Source organism: Poecilia reticulata, linkage group LG18 (genome assembly GCF_000633615.1).
Source record: "Poecilia reticulata strain Guanapo linkage group LG18, Guppy_female_1.0+MT, whole genome shotgun sequence".
Lineage (NCBI taxonomy): Eukaryota > Metazoa > Chordata > Actinopteri > Cyprinodontiformes > Poeciliidae > Poecilia > Poecilia reticulata.
The window spans coordinates 2,994,810-3,015,191 of record NC_024348.1 but is presented as its reverse complement, the minus strand read 5'-3'; the positions used below and the strand labels follow the sequence as shown (position 1 = coordinate 3,015,191).

At 40.9% G+C, this 20,382-nt stretch overlaps 3 protein-coding genes across 4 annotated transcripts in view; all 3 read right to left on the bottom strand.

Moving 5' to 3' along the window:
- Positions 1-2,363, bottom strand: part of LOC103480175 (ependymin-like) — a 3,409-nt gene extending 1,046 nt beyond the window's left edge. The window contains exons 1-5 of the mRNA XM_008435044.1: positions 2,253-2,363; positions 2,125-2,159; positions 1,921-2,055; positions 1,650-1,842; positions 962-1,049 (exon numbers count right to left, since the gene is read on the bottom strand). Of these exons, the coding sequence (XP_008433266.1) occupies positions 962-1,049; positions 1,650-1,842; positions 1,921-2,055; positions 2,125-2,159; positions 2,253-2,319 (518 nt within the window). The 5' untranslated portion in view covers positions 2,320-2,363. The remainder of the gene's footprint in view (positions 1-961; positions 1,050-1,649; positions 1,843-1,920; positions 2,056-2,124; positions 2,160-2,252) is intronic.
- A 963-nt stretch (positions 2,364-3,326) lies between these two features.
- Positions 3,327-6,411, bottom strand: LOC103480176 (ependymin-2-like). The gene is made up of 6 exons (XM_008435045.2): positions 6,288-6,411; positions 5,273-5,307; positions 5,052-5,186; positions 3,962-4,148; positions 3,789-3,876; positions 3,327-3,701 (listed from the first exon to the last, which is right to left on the bottom strand). Exons 1-6 carry the CDS (start codon positions 6,352-6,354, stop codon positions 3,569-3,571), a joined length of 645 nt encoding a protein of 214 aa, XP_008433267.1. The 5' UTR covers positions 6,355-6,411; the 3' UTR covers positions 3,327-3,568.
- A 2,010-nt stretch (positions 6,412-8,421) lies between these two features.
- Positions 8,422-20,215, bottom strand: alpk1 (alpha-kinase 1). 2 transcript variants are annotated; one of them, XM_008435048.2, is made up of 14 exons: positions 20,187-20,215; positions 19,570-19,699; positions 18,853-19,007; positions 17,155-17,353; positions 16,752-16,811; positions 16,587-16,673; positions 16,051-16,127; positions 15,850-15,945; positions 15,655-15,765; positions 13,407-15,093; positions 12,831-12,978; positions 11,125-11,287; positions 9,485-9,671; positions 8,422-9,167 (listed from the first exon to the last, which is right to left on the bottom strand). In XM_008435048.2, exons 2-14 carry the CDS (start codon positions 19,673-19,675, stop codon positions 8,971-8,973), a joined length of 3,273 nt encoding a protein of 1,090 aa, XP_008433270.1. In that variant the 5' UTR covers positions 19,676-19,699; positions 20,187-20,215; the 3' UTR covers positions 8,422-8,970. The 2 variants fall into 2 exon arrangements, with proteins under 2 accessions (XP_008433270.1, XP_008433269.1); XM_008435047.2 differs by lacking the exons at positions 18,853-19,007; positions 19,570-19,699; positions 20,187-20,215 and having other exon boundaries at positions 17,115-17,248.
- Positions 20,216-20,382: the final 167 nt, after the last annotated feature.

The window sequence follows — 20,382 nt, the reverse complement described above, 5'->3', positions numbered from 1 at the left end:
ATCCATCCATCCATCCATCCATCCATCCATCCATCCATCCATCCATCCATCCATCCATCCATCCATCCATCCATCCATCCATCCATCCATTTTCCTTACACCCTTGTCCCTCAGTGGGGTCAGGAGGGTTGGTGGCGCCCATCTCCAGCTAATGTTCCGGGCGAGAGGTGGGGTTCACCCTGGACAGGTCGCCAGTCTGTCGCAGGGCAACACAGAGACACACAGGACAAGCAACCATACACACACACACTCACTCACAACTAGGGACAATTTGGAGAGGCCAATTAACCTGACAGTCAAGTTTTTGGACTGTGGGAGGAAACCGGAAACCTGGAGAAAACCCACACATGCACAGGGAGAACATGCAAACTCCATGCAGAAAGACCGGGGCCAGGAATCGAACCCAGAACCTTCTTGCTGCAAGGCAACAGCTCTACCACCTGGACAATTCTGTTTATTTTGCTACATTCGGCCGGCTTACAAGGTTGCGCTATTTGGTTAGTATTTTTTATGATGAATGGTAATTGTTTTTGATGACTTGCTGGTTCATTGATTATAATAAGACAGATTATCAGGTATTACAAGTTGTTATCATCTCATGTTTATGCGTTTCCTGAGCAAAACGGAGCAGGCCTTCAAAGCCTTATGTGGAAGTGTTGTCATGGCGATTGTATATTCCTCCCCTGGGATTGTCTCCATACTGCTGACTCCTATGTTTTCTAGTTCAGTTTTATTAATTTATAAACATTTTTTCCCCACAATTTAAAAAGAAAAAATCCAACTACATAGTACACCATTTCCTGGCTGGAGAAAAGAATAAAATCACACCATCAAATTTCCCTTAGTATTTCTGAATTTGAATTGAGTCAAAGGACACCATTTTATTCAGGCATGTAAAAAGACAGCATTATCTGCTCTCTGGCGCTGACGTGAATTAAATAACTGAGGTGTGAGCACTGACCTGGCCGCCACCCATCCTCTCTTGTCCATGCTAAACAGGGTGCTGATAGGAATACATCCAAACTCTGTAACCGTGCTCATGTACGTTGCTGCAAAAGGAAAAAAAAAAACAAAACAGATCAGTTACATAACTGCTGAGTCATTTGCAGTCATGTGGTTGAACGTTCACTAGAGTGACTGACAGCACTAAGACCCTCCTCCTTGCTCTGATTGGTTGATGCTAACTGGATATCTGGTGCATTTCTGCAGATATCTGTAGGACCACAGGGAGGAGATGGAGGAGCTTGATTTGGACAAGTTATCTGTCTGATATTATACGGTCATGACATGGTGACAGGTTTAACAAATATGTGAAAATATTGTGTCTAAAATTTAACTACTTGAGGTTTAAGTTCCTGGTGTATCTAATTAGCATCATACCTAAAGTTTCACTAGATCAGTGTTCAATTTTAAAATTTCTAATTCATTTAATATCTTATATCTAAGCAAAAGAAATGCAGTTTTTGTACAACTACTTTTACATTCAGGCTCCTTTTCAGAAAAAGGGCTCAGAAACAAGTACCATGGTTTTCACTGTTTTGTACTACCTGCCACATAGAATCCCAAGTAAAATGTATAAAAAAATGTGGGCGATGTGAAAAAAATGTGAAAAACTTTAAATAGTATGAATATTTTAGAAGAAACTCTACCTAATCCCTTCTTGGTCAGCAGCGTCCCGGTCCAGGTGTTGACTAGAATTTCCTCCCCTGGAACCGAAGAGCTGCCCAGCACAACCTGACCCACCAGGGAGGCATCCTTAGGAACGGCTAGCGGAACAAAGTCCGTACTCAGACGCCTCTTCTGGCACGTCTGGTCCCGGTTGTTGATCTTGTACATCACCCCCTGCCGGGAGGGATGGGATTACAAACAGAACCTGTTGGAATCTGGCCTACATACATATCCGCTCTCCTTGGTTCTCACCTGTTTGTAAAGCAGAAGCACGTCTAGATGGAAGGTTTTATTGTCAGAGGACCCAAAGTTGCTGAGGCGGATTCGCCTCCCAAGGCCATCGTAGGCGTACTTAGCTCCTGCTAAGTACGCCTTGCTTTGGGTGGACTGTAGGACAGAGAGAAGGTGTTTTACTGAGAGGAGTATGTGAGCAAAGTCGAGCTGGATTCAACTTACCACAACAAGGCCTCCAGACATGAGAGGCGGAGATGCTGAACAGGAAAAAAGCTCAGTTATTATGAGCTGGTAAGAAGATTCTGAAATACAACATGTTGATGCCGAGCTCTTCCGGTGTGTTTACTTACAGCATGGTTGAGGTTCCTGAGCCAGGCAGCCCACCAACAGGCACACAAACAGAAAGAGAGTTGTCATGTCGTCTGATGGCAAGCCCACTGTACTCTGCCGTCCTTAAATACAAGCCTGTCAGGTTTCCAGTCTGTATCCAGCATAATTGAAATATGCTGAATCCACGTGACTGAACAAGCATAACTTTCTAACTTGCTCTAACTGATTAAGATTCCCAAATCCAATGATTATCTCTGGTTTTTGCTCATCCAGCCATGATCACTATCTGGTCACGTTACCTCCTGGTAAAAACCTATTTACTCGCTACACTTTTAAAGGCTTAAATGAACACTCGGCTTCCTAAAAAGTGTTTTATGTTTTAATTACAGCACTAAACCTGTTGTATATTTACAATAATTTCCCTCGTTCAGGAATAGTTGAAAGCCAACAACAAACGGCATCGACCATCTTCTGAGCAGAAGGGCATTCTGTTCAGAAGGAATGAACAGAAAGCTCCTCTTGAACAACCAAACATAAAGATCCTCAGGTCGTACAAAACCAAAAAGCTCACGTATTTTTGGGCAGTTTGTGTGGCAAACATAAAAGTATTGTAGAATGGTGAAGTAGGGAGAGAATAGAAATACATCTAAATATGTGTCAATTATATCCATTTACTGATACACAATGTAAAATTTTGTCCCTCATTCGCCTCCACTGTCCTGCTGGTGAAGATGGACTCCAAAAAACTAGAAACTGTAATTGCAGTAAAATGTCAGTTTGCACAAAATTTTGCATCCAAATAAGAATTTTGTGATTTGTGTTGAATATACAAAATCTCAGTAACCTGATAAAGTGTGAAAAATGTTCAAGATGGAACTGTTTAGTGTGTGTATTTGTATATGTAGCCTATTTAGGACCTTCTCTGGTGTGAGCCTAATGAGGGCCAAAGTCCACTCATAATGCCATGGGCTCTTCTTTAAAGGATTAGAGTTGGACTTAATGGTGTCATGTGAATTGTGGTTAGTGTCAGGCAGAGTTACGGGTAACCTATAAACTTGTGTGTGTACAAATCAGTTAAAGACTCAAAAACACAATGAAGAGAAAATTACTCAGTTTATTATTCTTGCTCATGTTCTGGGGAGACATTCTTCAACGGATCATCAGAGTAAATGAAAATGAATTGAAATGGAAAGAACTGAACAAATGGATCCAATTTGAGAAAAAATACTGAACGCACCAAGGTCTCAACAGAGACAAGACAAGAGAAGTCATCTGATGTTTATGGTTTATGACAAGACAACAGAGTTAGATGAAATGAAACAATCCAAGGAGATCTTCATTTTTTGCTTTGAAATAAGCTGAAGAAGTCTACTGGTTCCTTCTGATCCTCCATTCTCTCCGCTTCAGAGCAGAAGCTGGGGGGGTTGAGGAGATTAGGATCTTCAATCCCGATGACGTTGTCGAAGTAGCTAACAGAGAAACAGATGCAGGAATCATAAGGCTGAGCTCGGACATGTTAGCTCGAGCTACATCATGGTCATGATGCTGAAACTAACCTCATCACCACCCATCCGAACTCTTTGGTTTGGTAGACGGTGTTGACAGGAATGCAGCCAAATTCAGTGACCACTGATGAGTACTTTCCTGGAAGGACAGAGAATAAAAGGTGTGCTGCCAAAGCTGGCTGAATGAAGAACCAAGGAGGTTACTGCCATAGACGCCTTCTCACCTGACTTGTCTGGTAGATCTCCTATCCAGGTGTTCACCAGGAGGCCTTGTCCAGGTCCGGAGGAACTTCCCACCACAGCCTGACCCAGCAGAGTGGCGTCTTTTGGGATAGCCAGCGGGTGGAAATCTGCCTTCAGAGGCATCTTCTTACAGGTGCGGTTATGATGGTGGATCTCATACATGGTAGCCTGATCAGGAAAATAAGGAGAGACGGTTTCAGCAATGTCAATTCTTTCAGATTCTTCTGTACATCTTACAGAACACTTTTCAAACAAATCATCTTAAAATGGAGAGCATGGAACAACTGCAAACCTACAAGCAAATGACAACCAACCCATAGAGCATGCATCTCCATATGAATATGGCCTTCTGAGACAAGGAACTACTCATCACCCTAACACTGTTAGGGTGTTGGAATATTGGAATATTCCAATATTGGAATAAGCAGACCATAAACATCAGATGATTTCTCTTGTATTAAGTGAAGGAAGTTGAGGCAGTGCTGGTGCCAGACTCAGTGCTTTAAGGTCCTTGTAAATTTGTGTTGCTGACCTTGAAGTGTATCAAAAAGGTTCCCACCCTGAGGTTTCATTTGGTATTCATGTAACATGCTCTACAAGTTTTCAGGACTGGAGCCGTTACACACAGTCATGTAACTGACAATCTTCAAAAGGAATTGTTTCTAAAATGGTGAATTTGTAAGTTGTTCTGGTATTTCTGTCAACTCTGGCATTTCAAACTGATCATTGTTCCTCCACAACAGAATAAGGCCTTCTTCATGGGTTTAACCAGAGGTAATCATTTACCATTGCTCCATTTTATTCCACTGCCCTTGTGATTAGTTTTTTTTTAAATGTTTAGCTGTTTCCTGTGAGAAAACTTTCACGCTGATAAGAGACTGTGATTTCCTGAAATCACATTGGAATCTTTCTCGCTTTACATCTAAGCAACAGGCTCCACTTGCTTGGAAAAATCTTGAGAGAAACGTTTCTACCGCAGTGTTTCCAAACTTCCATTTCCTTTTTTGAAGCCTCTGATCAAGAGTCACTTCCTGCTAAAATAAAGACACAGAATATTCATGCTCTGGTCACCTCTCTGAAGAGCAGCAGAGCGTCGTAGGTGAACGTCTTGTTCTCGTAGGCGCCCAGCTCCAGCAGTCGTACTCTGCGTCCCAGTGCATCGTACAGGTATTTGGTGAAGGTCCACAGCTTTTCATTCTGCGTGGACTGGAAAGTGAGAGTGTAAGTGATGCTGACTGGACAGGAGCCCTGTCCAGGTTTTACTTCATTGTGCAGATGAATGAAAGGCTTACCAACGTGAGGGCTCCGGTGAGAAAGGGAGGACTTTCTGTATGGAACAAAAATGTGACATTTTTCAAAATAAAAACACCAAATAAATAAACCAAACCAAACCAACTTTATTTATAAAGCACTTTAAAACAACCGCAGCTGATACAAAGTGCTGTACATTAAAACACAACATAATAATAATAAAAAAAAACAACTTACAGTTTAAAAACAAACACATAAAATTTAAAACTAGATCCCGCTGGTGTTGAAAGCCAACTAAAATAGATGGGTTTTAAGACGAGCTTTAAAAGTGGACAGTGAAGGGGCCTCTCTGACCTGCAACGGCAAGTCCTTCCATAACTTTGGGCCAATGACAGAGAAAGCCCTGTCCCCTCTCAGCTTCCTTCTGGATCTCTGTACCTCCAAGAGCAGYTGATCTGCTGACCTGAGAGACCGATAGGGTATGTAGGGGTGAAGAAGCTCAGAGAGGTAAGCCGGGGCAAGATTATGTAGTGATTTAAAAACAAACATGAGAATTTTAAAATGAATCCTAAAATATACAGGCAGCCAGTGAAGTGAGGCCAGGACAGGAGTTACATGTTCCCTCTTTCAAGTTCCTGTCAAAAGTCGTGCAGCAGCATCTGAACCAGCTGCAGACGTGACAGCAGCGACTGACTGACTCCCAGATAAAGTGCGTTACAGTAATCCAATCGAGTGGAAATAAAAGCGCGGATCACCGTTTCAAAATGCTGCCTGGAAAGAAAAGATTTCACTGAAGCCAATCGCCTTAAATGATAAAAGCTGGACTTAACCATGGCTCTGATTTGGCTGTCCAATTTAAAATCACTGTCCACCTTAAAACCAAGTTCTGTAATAACGGGTTTAAAATATACCTCCAAAGGTCCCAGGTCAACAGAGGTCTAGATAGTCTAAATAGCATCAAAATTTTGTCTAATACAGAAAAAGTGAGACATGATGATGAAATGTTGAGAAAGGAGATGAAGTTAAAGCTCAATTCCAACTAAAACATCCTCCTACCGCATGGATGTGGCGTCTCTGCCAGGCAGGCTGCCAGCAGACATGTGAGCAGGACTGGGAGTCTCATGTTTCTTGACGCACCGATCTGTTCACTCTGCTGTCACAGGTGAGGGATCTGCTCCTTATAAACGCTGAGCCAAGTCTCGGTCACTCAGAGCCGTGGTTCCGGGTTTTAGCTCCAGCCCTGACAGCTGGCTGACGGCCATAAATGAGACAAGTGTTGTTCTCAGAGTGACACTGCAATAAAACATCATAAAAGCCAGCGTCTGCATTATTCTCTGAAGGCTGGTTAATGTTCCATTCAGAGCACACGTTTAAAGCAGGTTTTTACTTTTAGTCGTTTTGTATTTTCTTAAATATTGAAATTGATTTCACAATAGAGGAACTTGAAATACACTCTTGAACCTCTTTTGGATCAATACGTGACTTTTCACTCAGTGGGTGGTTTGGCTTCCGGCATGGGACTGCAGTGGGTCAGGGGTGAACAGTGTTGTTTGTGCTTTGATTGGAAGGAGGCTCCTAACCTCAGGACTGGATCTGAGCTGATGGATGAAACCACAGTCATATGACTCAGGGTGTGTGTGTGACTATCACGGGACTAAAGCACCTGCAGTGGAATAATGCTGAATTATGTAATACGTGAACACAATTATAATACATTAACACTCATTGTGCAGATTGTGCAAGATGAAAATTAGCTTGTTTTAGATAACTTGGCTACATTTACATTATGATCTTGACCAATGTGCACTGTCCGTTGACACATTAATAAACTTGAAAAGTATGTTGTAAGGAATTTTGGTTTTTATGAGAGTGAACTGGGAGTTCTTCTACTACAGGGGTGTCCAAAGTCGGCCCTCATCCTACATGTTTTAGTTCTCTCCCTGGTTTGACACACCTGCATCAAATGATGGCTCATTAGAGGCCTAAGGAGAACATCGACTTGCTAAAGAGGTTGTTACAACCACTAGGGAGAGAACTAAACATGCAAGATACCGGCCTTCGAGGACCGACTTTGGACACCCCTGTTCTACTACATGGGTGTCCATAGATCTTGTAACCTCAACGGCCATGTTGAGGACTGAGGCCTTTGTACATGGTTCTATGGTTTACCACCATGGAACTGTTAAAGGCCCTCTAACCGTGGTAATCATTTACCACCGTGGTAAATGATTACTGTGCACCAATTTAAAAAATACTTATCTTTTAGGGTGATATTTTCATAGAGAAATAAAGTCTATTTGTTTTTCTGTGATAAACAAATTGATTTTTGTTTTTTCAAAAATCTATTTGAAAAACAATAGACAGCTGTATTCACTGTTTGCAGTGAATATAGTGAAAACCATTCTGCAACTTTTGCTCAGAAGCAGACAGGTGTCACAACTTCCTGTTCCATTCTTCTTCTCTGCTCTGCCCTTCCCTCTCCTGCTGGCTTCTGATTGAGCCCACCTGTGCATCTGCATATCTAAACTCCGACTCTGTGATCTCTCAGCGTGACATTGTCTATCGTCATCCATGTCGTGGCCTTTAACAGTTCCATGTTCTTGTTGCTGACCGTGTTCCTGACCTCTTAAGCATGTAATTTACTCTGCTTTTGGCTTTTACTTTTCTTCATGCACCTGGATTCATATAACTTCCCCATGGATTTTGGATCTGTTCTGCCCCATCGGCCCAGGTTGCTGCTAACCCGTTTCCGGTTTCCAGCGTACAGCGTTCACTTCTATGCGATCTCGTGGCTGAAAAGATTCCAGCTAAAAGGACATATTCTAATCCTCTGAGAATTCAAGTTTGTTGATGTCCGAGCCTCTAGTACTTCCCGTTTTCACAATGCTTACTGTGCATTTGACCAGTCATTAACCTTCCTTTCTTTTCCCAGAGTCTGACCAGAAAGCTGATCACTAGAAGAAGTTACCAATCATTTATCACGTTTTGCTGTGTTAACAAAACTTGTTTAACCTTTCTGATGGTCTTTGTTCCAGGTCTGACTTGTACAGACTTTAGTCCCCCATACATTGCTTCAACAACATTTTTGAATTCATTTTAAAAATTACAGGTTGATAATACCTTAGTTTGGCTATTTCGGCCCTTATGACAAAAAGTTCAGACACCGGACGTTTGATATCAGGAACGAAGATCTGATCAGCAAAATTTATTAAAGTCACTGCTTCCACATTCTTGCATTCCAATATTAACACAGACGGATTTTTTTTCTTTTAGCATTTTTAAAAGAAAATATACTCAAATAAAATGTCTTTTCTTCTTCCAAAAACTGACTTCTTCAAGTTTTGATGTATATTTTTTTGCCTACATTGATAAGAAAATTCAACTGGAGTGGTAGAGTTAAAGTTGGAACTAAAACAATTTAAATCGTAGTGCTCTGAACAAATGAACTAAACAAACGCTTACAAAAAAGCAGATTTAACACTTTTCTGGAGAAATATAGATGATGATAAAATGATGTGAAGTACTAAGCAATTAACAAACAGCTTTGAGTTTCAAACTACTTGCTTCAGTCTCAGCTGTTCTTACCATAGTGTTGAATCAATCAAGCATATACAGATATTCAGAGTGATGTTGGAGGCATTTTCTATTATTATAAATATCTGATACACAGTGATTCAGACACCAAAAAATTAACAAAAATCATCCCCAGCATCAGTCAGTACATGTAACCTCCAGCTTTTTAAACATGTGACTGCAGGGTGAGTGGAGTGAGTTTGAGCAGGTTGCAGATCTCGTTGCAGGCTGGTCCATGTTGCTCTTTCCGGAAAATTGCCAGCCCCCTTTCACCAAAGTTTGAGGGCCCTGTGGGGGTCCTGGTGGAGTGAATCTGGGGGTCCGTGAGGTAAGTCAGACCTTTCCCATTGGAAGTCGTCCATCCTGTGGAAGAGGAAAAGTGCCACCTGTTCAGAGTTGCCTTTGATTAGTAGTAAGTGAAACATTGACCAACATAGTTGATGTGTATTTGCTTGATGATTTTGATGACATTTGGCAAAATGTAATGTTGATTGCTTGTTTCATAATTGCTGACTGTTTGATGTCTTCATGATTTGAAATGTTTGTTGCTGAAATGTCCTATACAAACAAACTTGACTTGACTAAAGTGCCAAATCTTTTTTAGGTATAATACACCTGAAGGCTGCAAATGGTTGCTGTGTTCATCCCTATGCAGTTATAGTTATGTACTGAATTGATACCTTGCAAGTCGACCACAACTTCCTTGCGACCAGAGAACAGGTAGGTGAAGTGTCCAAAAGCCAGACCATATTTCGTAGCCTCGACAGACATCTCTTTCTGCCCAGTGTTGTTGGTGAGTTTCACAAACTCTCCAAGCATGTACGGCTCCACGGTGATGCAGCCCACAATCTCATCACTGTTTAGGATCTAAGCACAAAGAAGAAATGGAGAAACCATCATTTCTTCACATCGACCTGGGTCTACCACGTCAATCCTCACCCCAATTCATGACAACTGTGGAAAAAATGAAGAGACCATTGAACTCAAGCCCATTGAAAACCTCCTGGTTATTCCACCAAATACTGATTTCTGATCTCTTCCTGAGTTCAAACATTAGTATCGTTGTTTCTAAATGAATATGAACTTGTTCTCTTTGCATTATTTGAGGTCCGAAAGTGCTGCATTTTATTTTTGTTATTTAGACCATTTCTCATTTTCTGCAAATAAATACAAAATTTTTGCTTGGAATCTTGGAGACATGTTGTCAGTAGTTTGTAGATAAAAGATTGTTAATTTTACTCAAACATATTCCTATAAAGAGTAAACTCAGAGAAACTGATAATTTCTCTCAGATAATTTCCTGCAGTGGTCGTATTTTTTTCCAGAGTTATACATGCTTCCAGCTGGTAAAGTCATTAGACACCGAGGAACAAATTTCTACTATTATGATACTCAACAATGGCTAAATCCTTGTGACTGCAGCCAGTTAGATAGATTACGAGCTTGTCTTGAAAACCTGCTCTGGTTGCCCTAAACCAAACCACTACCAGTACATGCCTAACCCTAAACCTAAGCTAAACTCGATTCATCCATTTTCTTCCGCTTATCCGGGGTCGGGTCGCGGGGGCAGCAGCTTCAGAAGGGAGGCCCAGACTTCTCTCCTCATCTCCCCAGCCACTTCTTCCAGCTCCTCCGGGGGAATCCCAAGGCGTTCCCAGGCCAGCCGAGAGACATAATCCCTCCAGCGTGTCCTGGGTTTTCCCCGAGGCCTCCTTCCGGTGGGAAGTGCCTGGAACACCTCACCAGGGAGGCGTCCAAGAGGCATCCTGACCAGATGCCCGAGCCACCTCAACTGGCTCCTCTCGACGTGGAGGAGCAGCGGCTCTACTCTGAGTCCCTCCCGGATGACCGAGCTTCTCACCCTATCTCTAAGGGAGAGCCCAGCCACCCTGCGGAGGAAACCCATTTCGGCCACTTGTATCGGTGATCTTGTTCTTTCCGTCATGACCCAAAGCTCATGACCATAGATTAGGGTGGGAACGTAAATTGACCGGTAAATCGAGAGCTTTGCTTTTTGACTCAGCTCTCTCTTCACCACGACGGACCGGTACAGCGCTCGCTTCACAGTAGACGCTGCCCCAAACCGCCTGTCGATCTCCCGCTCCCTTCTTCCCTCATTCGCGAACAAGATCCCCAGATACTTAAACTCCTCCACTTGRGGCAGGACGACCCCCCTGACCCGGAGAAGTTCACACATCTCACAAATCTTACTCCTGGGCCAAAAACAGCTGTTCTCTGTTGGTCCCCCCAACCTCGTATGGTTTAGGAAAACGGTATTTACAATTGATCAAATACAAAGCCACACACACACTGTGCTCACCAACAATGCGTCGGAGGGAATGTAGAAGATCTGAGCCAAAACTTCTTTATCGTAGAGACTCTTGTTGAATTCGGTCACATAGTACTGAGCTGTCATCTGGCGCTCTACATCGTTCAGGTGATACTGGATTTCTCTTGGCTTCAAGTAATCCTTCCCTACATAACTGCAGAAAATGTCCAGAAAAACCAGTCAGAGGACATTAGAGAGAACTCAGAAAGCATTAACAGCTTTTTTGCCTTTTTATCCTATGTTACAGTCTTAGTTAAAAATATTTCCATCAAATTTCTACACACAATTCTACTAAATATACCCCCTATTTTTTTTGTAAATTTGTTGAAAATAAACAATTAAAGGAGCAGTATTATGTAAAAGCAGCATTTTTAGCTTTACATCATGATATAATGTTATCCCTTCATCAAAAACATACCTGAAGTGTTGATTTGACTATTTCATGCATGTTCGAGAAATCATCTATCTCCAGTGACAACCAATCAGCTGTGTAAAACCTCTGGGGGGATTGAGCATCGCCTCCTCAGAGCTGCAGTTTCCCAACTTCTGATCTTCCACCTCACAGAGCAGCCCTCGCCCACTCAGCTCCTTCAGACTAGCCAGCAGCAATTAGCAAACACCTGGTGGAGCTCTGCATCTGCCAAGTTCATTACACGAGCTAATTCAGTGCAACGCTGGTAGAAATGTTACTAAAGGGTTATTAGAGGAGCCATGTTGCGATGACTTCCTGAAGGCGGAGTTTCAGAAAGAAGAGGAGTTTTTAAAGAGACAGATGACCAATTTCAAGGCGTTAAATCATGAAGTCAAATTTCTTTCAAATTTGAGATATGTGGCATTTTGATAACAACTGTCGATAACATGCTTACTTGATTATACTATAAAATACTTCTGTGACTGGAAAACACATAATACTACCCCTTTAAAAAACTAATTTTATGTTCATTCAGTATTTTTTTGATGTGGAAACGCAGATATACACTGGGGAAGTGAGGAACGTTAAGATTCTTCTGATTCACCTTGAAGCAGCAGCCATTTTGTAGCCATTCTATTTCAGTCTCAAGCGTTTTGACAAAATTGGAAACATCTGCTGAAATACATTCTGAAACATGTATTGAAGTCCTTAAGGACAAGTTAGAACAAAAACCAGCTAAATGTAGTAGTTTTAAAGTAAATATTTATTTTTGTCTTTTCCACCAACTTCCTGTTTGCCCCAGGAGCCATTATAGCTGACAATGGCTGTTACTCAGCAGGGTTAGTTGTATCCTAGCTATAGCTGACCTTTGGTCTGAAACAACAGTTTAAGGAGCAATAGAAGTCCTCACCATTGGTGCCCCAAAATGTCTATAATTTTGTTGAAAAGACTTTATATCACTGTCTGGCCTACGTTGAACCCTTGATCCTGTCCAGGTGGTGGGAGACAGAAGGACTCCCACCCAAACCATGAAGCTATTGCTGAGCTGGAGCTCTCCTTCAGTGACATCCTGGGTGCACAAAAGAGTTTTATCATAGATCCTTCTGCTTGTGCTTCCACTTACTTAACTTGCTGCTGATACACCCAAATTTCCCCCATTGTGGGACAGGATATCCTATTCTATTCTAATTTAAATTTGAGGTTGCAGCCTTTTTGAAACCACGGTTTCTACTCTAAGCAAAATGTGACACGGAAATAGCATGATTATTTTTGTAGCATACCATACCTGCTTAACCTCTCCTCCTGATGCAAAAACTGAACCCATATCGCTCTTCTCTGTTTGCCCTCCATCTCCATCAGATCCCCGATGTAAACACAGGTCTCTCTGGCCGTCCACAGTCCTGTGGCCTTGGAGAACTTCAGGTGAAGAGCATCTAGTGGGGAGAATTGGCAGACATGCAAACTTTTATATCTTGTTCATGACAAGAGTCATTTATTGGGACAGGCTTTATGTGTGCGATCTTGAGCATATTCTGTTTTCAGGACCTGTGGAAGATGCTATATAGATAAACTTGACTTACACAAAACGTTAAAATGACAGCATAAAAACACCAAAATACTCAAGGAAATACTAAAAGCAGCAGGAAATTATAAATAGGTGCATCAGTCAAGAAGCCAATGAAGACTGTTGCGTACTTAGAACATTTTCATTTATGTTCTCATGTATATATTTTTTCATTTTAAGGCATATTATATATTTTTAGCATGACAATTGCATTGGTGAATATAACATCTTGAATCAACTGGGATTATCTACATAGATAATGAAGAGAAGTTCCTGTTATCACAGAAATAAACTTACTGTGGGCAGTTTGAAACTTTTGGAGTTGGAATAACTCTGTCTCGCTGTAGAGCCTCCTCTGCAGACATTCATGGCAGATTCCAGCCAGTAGAGCCTGGTAATCATGCTGGGACAATTCAAACTCAGGAGCAGCTGTTGTGCTGGGGTACAGACAGCTGTAGCACAAAGTATTCTTGTTCTGAGGTGCTTTTCCTGCAGAAGTCACTTCATTGCTTTGGTGCCCATTTTCATTGAGCTCCACCATATCGTATGAGCTCTCAAAGCTCTCCTCAGAGCTCTCAGTAGTGGTGTTTGGGTCTGAAATCCTCTGTGAAGGATTGTGTTGGACCGCTGAGACTGTGCGGCCTACAGGTTTTGCAGGACTTGAATTGGCTGCAGGTTTTATATTTGAGTGAACATCATGCCTCTCTAGTGGTTTGTGATCTGTGATGCCACCAGGTGAAGAGCTGCTGTCAGAATTCGGTGTTTCCACGATGACGAAGCTCCCATCAGAACCTGAAGATCGACTCCTTGGTTTTAACACATAACCTGGTTGTACTTTTTCACGCATGGGGGAGTTGTGGCCAGTTGAGATTTTTTCCCATGAAGACTGGGAACTAAAACTCTCACCAAAGGAACTGGAAGATGTTTGGAGAGGTAGTTGGGAATGCAAATATTCTTTGTTTTCCTCATTAACATCAGCCATACAGTCCTTGTCAAAGTCTTCTGTCTCTGTTTCGGCTTGAATTGCTTCACACTGTGGAAGCAGACTTGGGGTTTCAGGAATTGTGGACTTTAGGACTGGATGGGAACTATTGCTAGAGTTCTGGTTCTGTGGCTTTGGCTTATGGTTTTCATTAGCAGAGTGTGAAAAACTGTCATCATCATCATCACTCTCAGTGGGAATGTTGCTCTGATCGCTAATGCTTGCTCCGTGTCCACTGCCACTTCTATGAGCACCACTGCTGGGCTGAGGAGAGCCTGAACTACTGAAGGAGAGCTTCTGCCAAGACGATCCCAGGGGGTCTGTGCTTTCCAGGGTTGGAGCAACATTTTGAGACAAAAACACATTTGATGAATCCGAGCTTCTCGATTTTTGCTTAGATGCTTCTGTACCACTTTCTCTGCTGACTGTATCTAGGTTTGTATCCAGTGCTGTTAAAACTTTTGCCTTTTTGTCTTCGGTCTCCTTGAAACTTTTGGTGGCCTCACACAGCGATGCATGATATTTCTGAAATCTCTCCAATATCTTTGAGAAACCCTCCAGGGTGAAATTTACAAAGGAATCTTTGTCGTTTCTGTAGCTGTCTGGAATAAAAGATCCTTTATCTGAATTAGGGAATGGCTCCACACCCAGCAGCTGCTTGACTTTAGAGACGTGTTGTATAATTTTAACAGACAGGCCATTTTTGTCTTGAGTACTGGAATCACAATACTTATAGAAATATCCTAAAGCTTGCTGGCAAGCTTGAGCAGCCTCCTCTACAACATCCTTTGGAGCGTCCAGCCACTTGTCAGTGATGGTCATGGAATAGGCTGCCTTCAGGAAGGTGTGAAGTTCCTGCTGGCTGGTAACCGGGACGCCCTCTGCTTTGGTGAGAAGGCCGATTGCGAAGGCCTCTCGGGCCTTCTGGAGGAAGGTTGCTCTTTGAGAGGGAGGGCATGCTAGTGAGAAGCTGTACGACAACAAGCAGCTTCCTTGAGCCGTCTAAAGACAAACAAATAAAAAACAATTACAGACCATTCAAGGTTTTTTAGATAGTTACCTGGTTTGTCCTGACCAACGTTAGTCAAGTTTAAAACTCTCAACAGTTTCTAAATTTAAATTTTCTTTATTAGTTGACACCTTTCAGCACAGCTGGCACATTTAGGACGGCACATTTAGCAATAGCTGCTCCTGAATCACAAGCAGCTTGTCAGTTATAGCGTGTGGTTTTCTGGTTCATGTAATGACATTACTGGCAGTGGCCTAATTTCTATCTTTTTCCACTTCTCTTTTATCACGTTACCATATCATTCCCTCAGTATATCGAAACATTTTAGGAAAAGCGTCGGACCATCCTTCCTTGTCACATTGATTCCTTATGAATGGGTCCAATGACAAAAGTCAAAAGACACTTTATTCAGCACATGAAACATAACCGAATCAAATGTAGAAGTTTTCTGAGTCCTGGATGGCTGTTGAAAAACTAAGTGACTCTTCTATTGATAAGAGAAATGTTCCTGTAACGGCCGTGGTAACATGAGAGTGTTCATAGGCACAACATACCACATTCGTCAGCACGTAAAGTGAAGCGTACTGACTGTACACCACAGCCATCTTAGCTGCCTGGGCGGCCGAAAGAAGACGATGACTCCCAGTATTTCCGAGTAAAGATGGCTGAAAAATAGGAACAAATATAAATTACACTGAATACCAAAAATGCACAAGGAAAATAACTTTTTTTTTGTTTCTTAAACTTACAAAATCAATATCTGGATTAGTTTTAAAAGAATGGAAGTCTTCATCACCCATGGACACTAATATGTTAGCCAGTAAGCCAAGAGAGGTCCCAATGCCCTATGAAACAAAGGTTTATAGCAATGTGGAATTGGGGCTAGTAAACACAACAGCTTTACAATAGGGTTCCAATGCACACTTTAGCAGTCTTATCTTTAATGTTACCTTCTTATCAGGCTGAGGGAGTGAGTAGTAGCCAACCAGAGAAGCCCAGATTAGCTCTGCAGCCTGCAGCCACAGGCCTGAAATACAAAAAAGATTGTAAAAGCAGGACAGAAAACAAAAGCCTTTAACTGCTAGAGCTTGGAAGTAAATACAGGAGCAATATCCCTTCAAAACCGGAAGCTGTTCTGTTGTAGTGAGAGATAAAACACATTGTAACTATATATACATACACACACACACACACACAAACGTTAACAAAGTATGTTTTTGTTGAAATGCAAAGGCTGTAAAAGCAAAAAAAACAACACTTCGTGAGATGTTTGAGTGTCACCTTGAAGACACATAGTCAGAAGATAGTCAGGCGGAATCCTTTTATGCATTTATAAGAAGTTGTGATCTGTCAGGAACATCTTTTTATATCTTGTTATAACAAAGTTTCTCATTTCAGCAAGCTACTGCTCCTGAATTTCAATACTGGTTCTGGCAGTTAGAAGCTTCCATACATGAAAGCTACTGCTCACTAATTTCAAACTCACCCAACTTTTGCAAAACCATTCCACGCACTTGAACACTGACGGCCTGAACAAGCACTTTGTCACTGTCACAGTGATAGACCCAACAACCTGAATGTCAAAGACAAGTTCATGCTTAGAGTTGGACTTTGGGCCTTTAAAACTGAATAAAAAGCTCTGTTGAACTACCTGTTGTCCCATTTCTATAAATCAAACTGCTCAAGATGGATTCGGCCTTTTGAAGTTTTCCTGTGGAGATAAGATATAAAATAATCTGAAAAAAAGTACAACACTAAATGAAATGATCAAAAAAGCTTTCAACCCACTTAATACCAATGAATACCATCCTGTCAGTGTAGATGTGTTTTTTTTGTTGATTTGCCAATGAAATGGTTTGTTTCACAGTCAAAACACAGTAATACTAAATAACAATGAAAGTTGAGTTGTTGTTGTTGTTGCGCATTCTACAAACATAAAAATCAAAACTGTTGAATTTGACCTTTATATAAATGTCCAATTTTATATAAGGCATAAGATAAGGCATAAGAATACCAGTCAATATGTTCAAGCCCCTTCCTCCATCAGTAAATACCAGAGTTAAGGAAGACTCTGGCCACCCGTATGATCAGCTGAGGGGCTATGGGTTGTTCAGGGTAGCACCGGTTTAGGAGCTTGGTGATCTTTAGAAGTCGTCTGGATTCATCGATCCAGTAGAGGAATCGGTCCACCAGGAAGACCACTGCCAGGGACGTCTGTGGTTTCTGAGCCATGATGGAGGACTTCAGAAGATCCTGGCAGCAGATTAAACACACAAACTGCATGTAAGAGAGGCACGTTTGAATTCAAAGTGTTGTAAAAATATAGTCATACCCTGATGGATGACTTCCATGTTTGCTGTTTTGTCACACTGTTCAGATCAAACTAATTTTAAGCATTTCCGCTGTTTTTTTTCTCTTCTTTTTAATCTAGCGCTGTATTGATCGTGTACACTGCTACCACTGTCCCTTGGGCCATGTCTGCTTTAACTGTAGTGTATTGTATTGAAAAGCACTGCATGCTGTACTGACTGTGACCACTAGATGGCAGGACCATTGTTTGAACCTTGTTATTGTGCAGCCAGTTAGAAACGAACTGCTTGACCCGAACTGTATCGTCTCTGATTCTGGTAACTTACATAAAATGAAGTATACTCATAATTATAGATGCATAGACCATAAAGTCACAGCACTCCTCCACTGGCAGCTTGAGGCACCCTGACCCAACATGTCAACGCTCTCAGTCAGTGGACTTTAAAAGATGGAAAGAAGAAAGAACAAAAGTGGAGCGGAGAAGGGAAAGAGGAAACCTCTACTCAGTTAAATGAGTATAAACTGTCAACTTTTTCACAAAACAAGCTCTAGGTTAGTAACGTTGAATGAAAGACTATGAAACTGTTCAGTAAAGTTGATGAAACCTTTAGATTCATAATAATAATTCATAATCATAATATTTTTATGATGTGATCAACGCCCCAGATCTATCTTATAGCCAGAAAAAGATGCGGCACCCTTTGACATGTTTTCCCCCTGGAAAACGTCCCAGTTAAACGACGTTTAACTAAAGTTCTACGGGGTTCAGAGTCCCAGTTGAAGGGGTTTCAACTAAAAACCTAGAGGTTGGAGTCCTTGTCAAACGGTATTTTTGACTAAAGTCCCAGAGGGTTAGAGTCCCAGTTAAACGACGTTTAACTGAAGTCCTAAAAGGGTTTGAATGTTTTTATCTTTTTTAATCTTTCTCAAAATCTCTCTTTCTCACTGTTTATTCAATGTCACATGCTGTTTTTATTTTAATTGTGTAAAGCACTTTGAAATGCATTGCTGCTGAAATGTGCTATACAAATAAAATTTGATTGATTGATTGATTCTGTAATACTGCAAATATTCTTTACAATATTGTAAAAAAAAAAGGAAAGTCTAATGTTGTAACGTATATTGTTTGAGATTTTACCTTTAACTCTTATTCTCATTTTTTTTATCCAAGTTGTGATGGAACCATTTTCTTAAAAAGAACATGAAAGTGCAACACTATTTGTTTTAATTTCATATTTTGAAGTGTTAATAAAGTTGCTTTGGATAGCTTTTTCTCTCTTAAAAACTGATTGCTATAATCTTACACAGCATGTATTTGGTGTTAAAATTAGTTTAATGACTAACATTTAGGTTTGCTAAAAAAAAAAAATGTGAAAAGTGAAGGTGAAGGTCATGACTTTTCTCAGCTTGTGTTTGTTAGTATAAGTTGTCTTAAGAATTACCAAGAGCTGTTGCAGGTTTTTGCCGATGAGGTCATTGATGTTGGTCTTGTCTGTGGAACTGATGGACTGCTTGTACTGCCACCTCTCTGGCACAAAGGGCCACTTCATCTGCTCTGCCTCCTCCAGCAGAGAGGCCAGTTCTTCACACAGAGACTCTACAGGATATAAAAGAGGAATTTCATAACTCCAGGAAAAAGAGTTAAAAACAACGAGAATACTCGGGTTTAAAGCTGCACAACAGACTTCACTGTCAGCATCAGTTAGAAGTCCTGTTCAGGTTTTCTCCAGTTCTCCAGAACTTAATGTAGATGAAGGTTACAATTTCAACTTTAAGACTTATTTTAGCCAGTTTGGCAGAAAAATCCCCAGTATCATCAGATTATTATCATAAGACATAAATTTGCACATAAAAAAAGACTCATACATAGTTCACGTATGCATGTTCATACATACTTAATAATTTGCCAGGTCATTTCAATGCAAATCTCTAAACATGAATTCTGACATGGCCCAGTCAAAGTCCAGATCATAATCTGATTGATGTAATAAGCCTCTGAATGCGGCTCATAAAGTTTTGATTGCTTTAAGCAAAAAAAAAAAAAGAAAACAAAAACAAAAACAAACAAAAAGTAACAAACAAAAAAAAAGATTTAACTCTAGTAAGAACAACATATTTAGTCCAGATGAAAAGCCATATAGCGCCACCGTGTGTCTGACCTCTGCAACATTTGTACTTCAGCTTCACAGAGTCAGAGACTTCAACACTTTTCGGATCTTCTTTCGCTGCGCTGATGCAATCCTCCAGTAATCCCCCCACCTCCATCCTGAGAAACACGAGCAGTGGCTGCTAGAGAAAAAAAAGAGGATTTCCTCCTTCTTAGAAAGAAATAATATAAATAAATAAACAACTATGTGTTTGGAAAGGACAGGAAAAATTACAGTTTTGTTACTTTATAAAGTATGAGACAGAAAAACAGATTGAAAAAAATGAATGAAACCATCGAGAGGAAGAAAGATTATTTTATGTTTAAATACTGAGAAAACGCAATCAGTATTCATCATTAAACACTGTCATTTGTGCTACAATGCATTACATTGTAAAAAGCTTTGAAAAACTTTTCCCTTAGTCAGATTACTTTAATTACCCATTGATCCCATGTACTGTACTTTGATCACGTTCAATAAAAACACTTTACGTTCAGAGAGAACAGAGTCACAGTGAATAACTGCTGTAGGACAAGATGAGCTTCAGGATCAATACGGCATAACTACATCCTGTTTTATTTGAAAGGAGCAACTTATTAAAATCATTTATAACAATAAAAACTACTTACCAAGAGTTCAGAGTTCCCGGTGACTTGACTTCCTGGTCAGGCAGGGCTATAAAATGCTGCTTTCAATACTGTAGGAAATTAGATTTTCTCAGGTTGGTTTCTTTCAGTTTCAGTCCTGAATAAAACTATATATATATATATATATATATGTGTGTGTGTGTGTGTGTGTGTGTGTGTGTGTGTGTGTGTGTGTGTG

Excerpts from the sequence above, each read along its gene's own strand:
- LOC103480176 (XM_008435045.2), bottom strand. The coding sequence starts at position 6,354 with ATGAGACTCCCAGTCCTGCTCACATGTCTGCTGGCAGCCTGCCTGGCA. Across the intron at positions 5,308-6,287 it reads AGAGACGCCACATCCATGCG|AAAGTCCTCCCTTTCTCACC; the intron begins GTAGGAGGATGT and ends TGTTCCATACAG. Across the intron at positions 5,187-5,272 it reads TCACCGGAGCCCTCACGTTG|TCCACGCAGAATGAAAAGCT; the intron begins GTAAGCCTTTCA and ends CTCACTTTCCAG.
- alpk1 (XM_008435048.2), bottom strand. The coding sequence starts at position 19,675 with ATGGAGGTGGGGGGATTACTGGAGGATTGCATCAGCGCAGCGAAAGAA. Across the intron at positions 15,946-16,050 it reads TCCCTCAGCCTGATAAGAAG|GGCATTGGGACCTCTCTTGG; the intron begins GTAACATTAAAG and ends TTTGTTTCATAG. Across the intron at positions 15,766-15,849 it reads CTAATCCAGATATTGATTTT|CCATCTTTACTCGGAAATAC; the intron begins GTAAGTTTAAGA and ends CCTATTTTTCAG.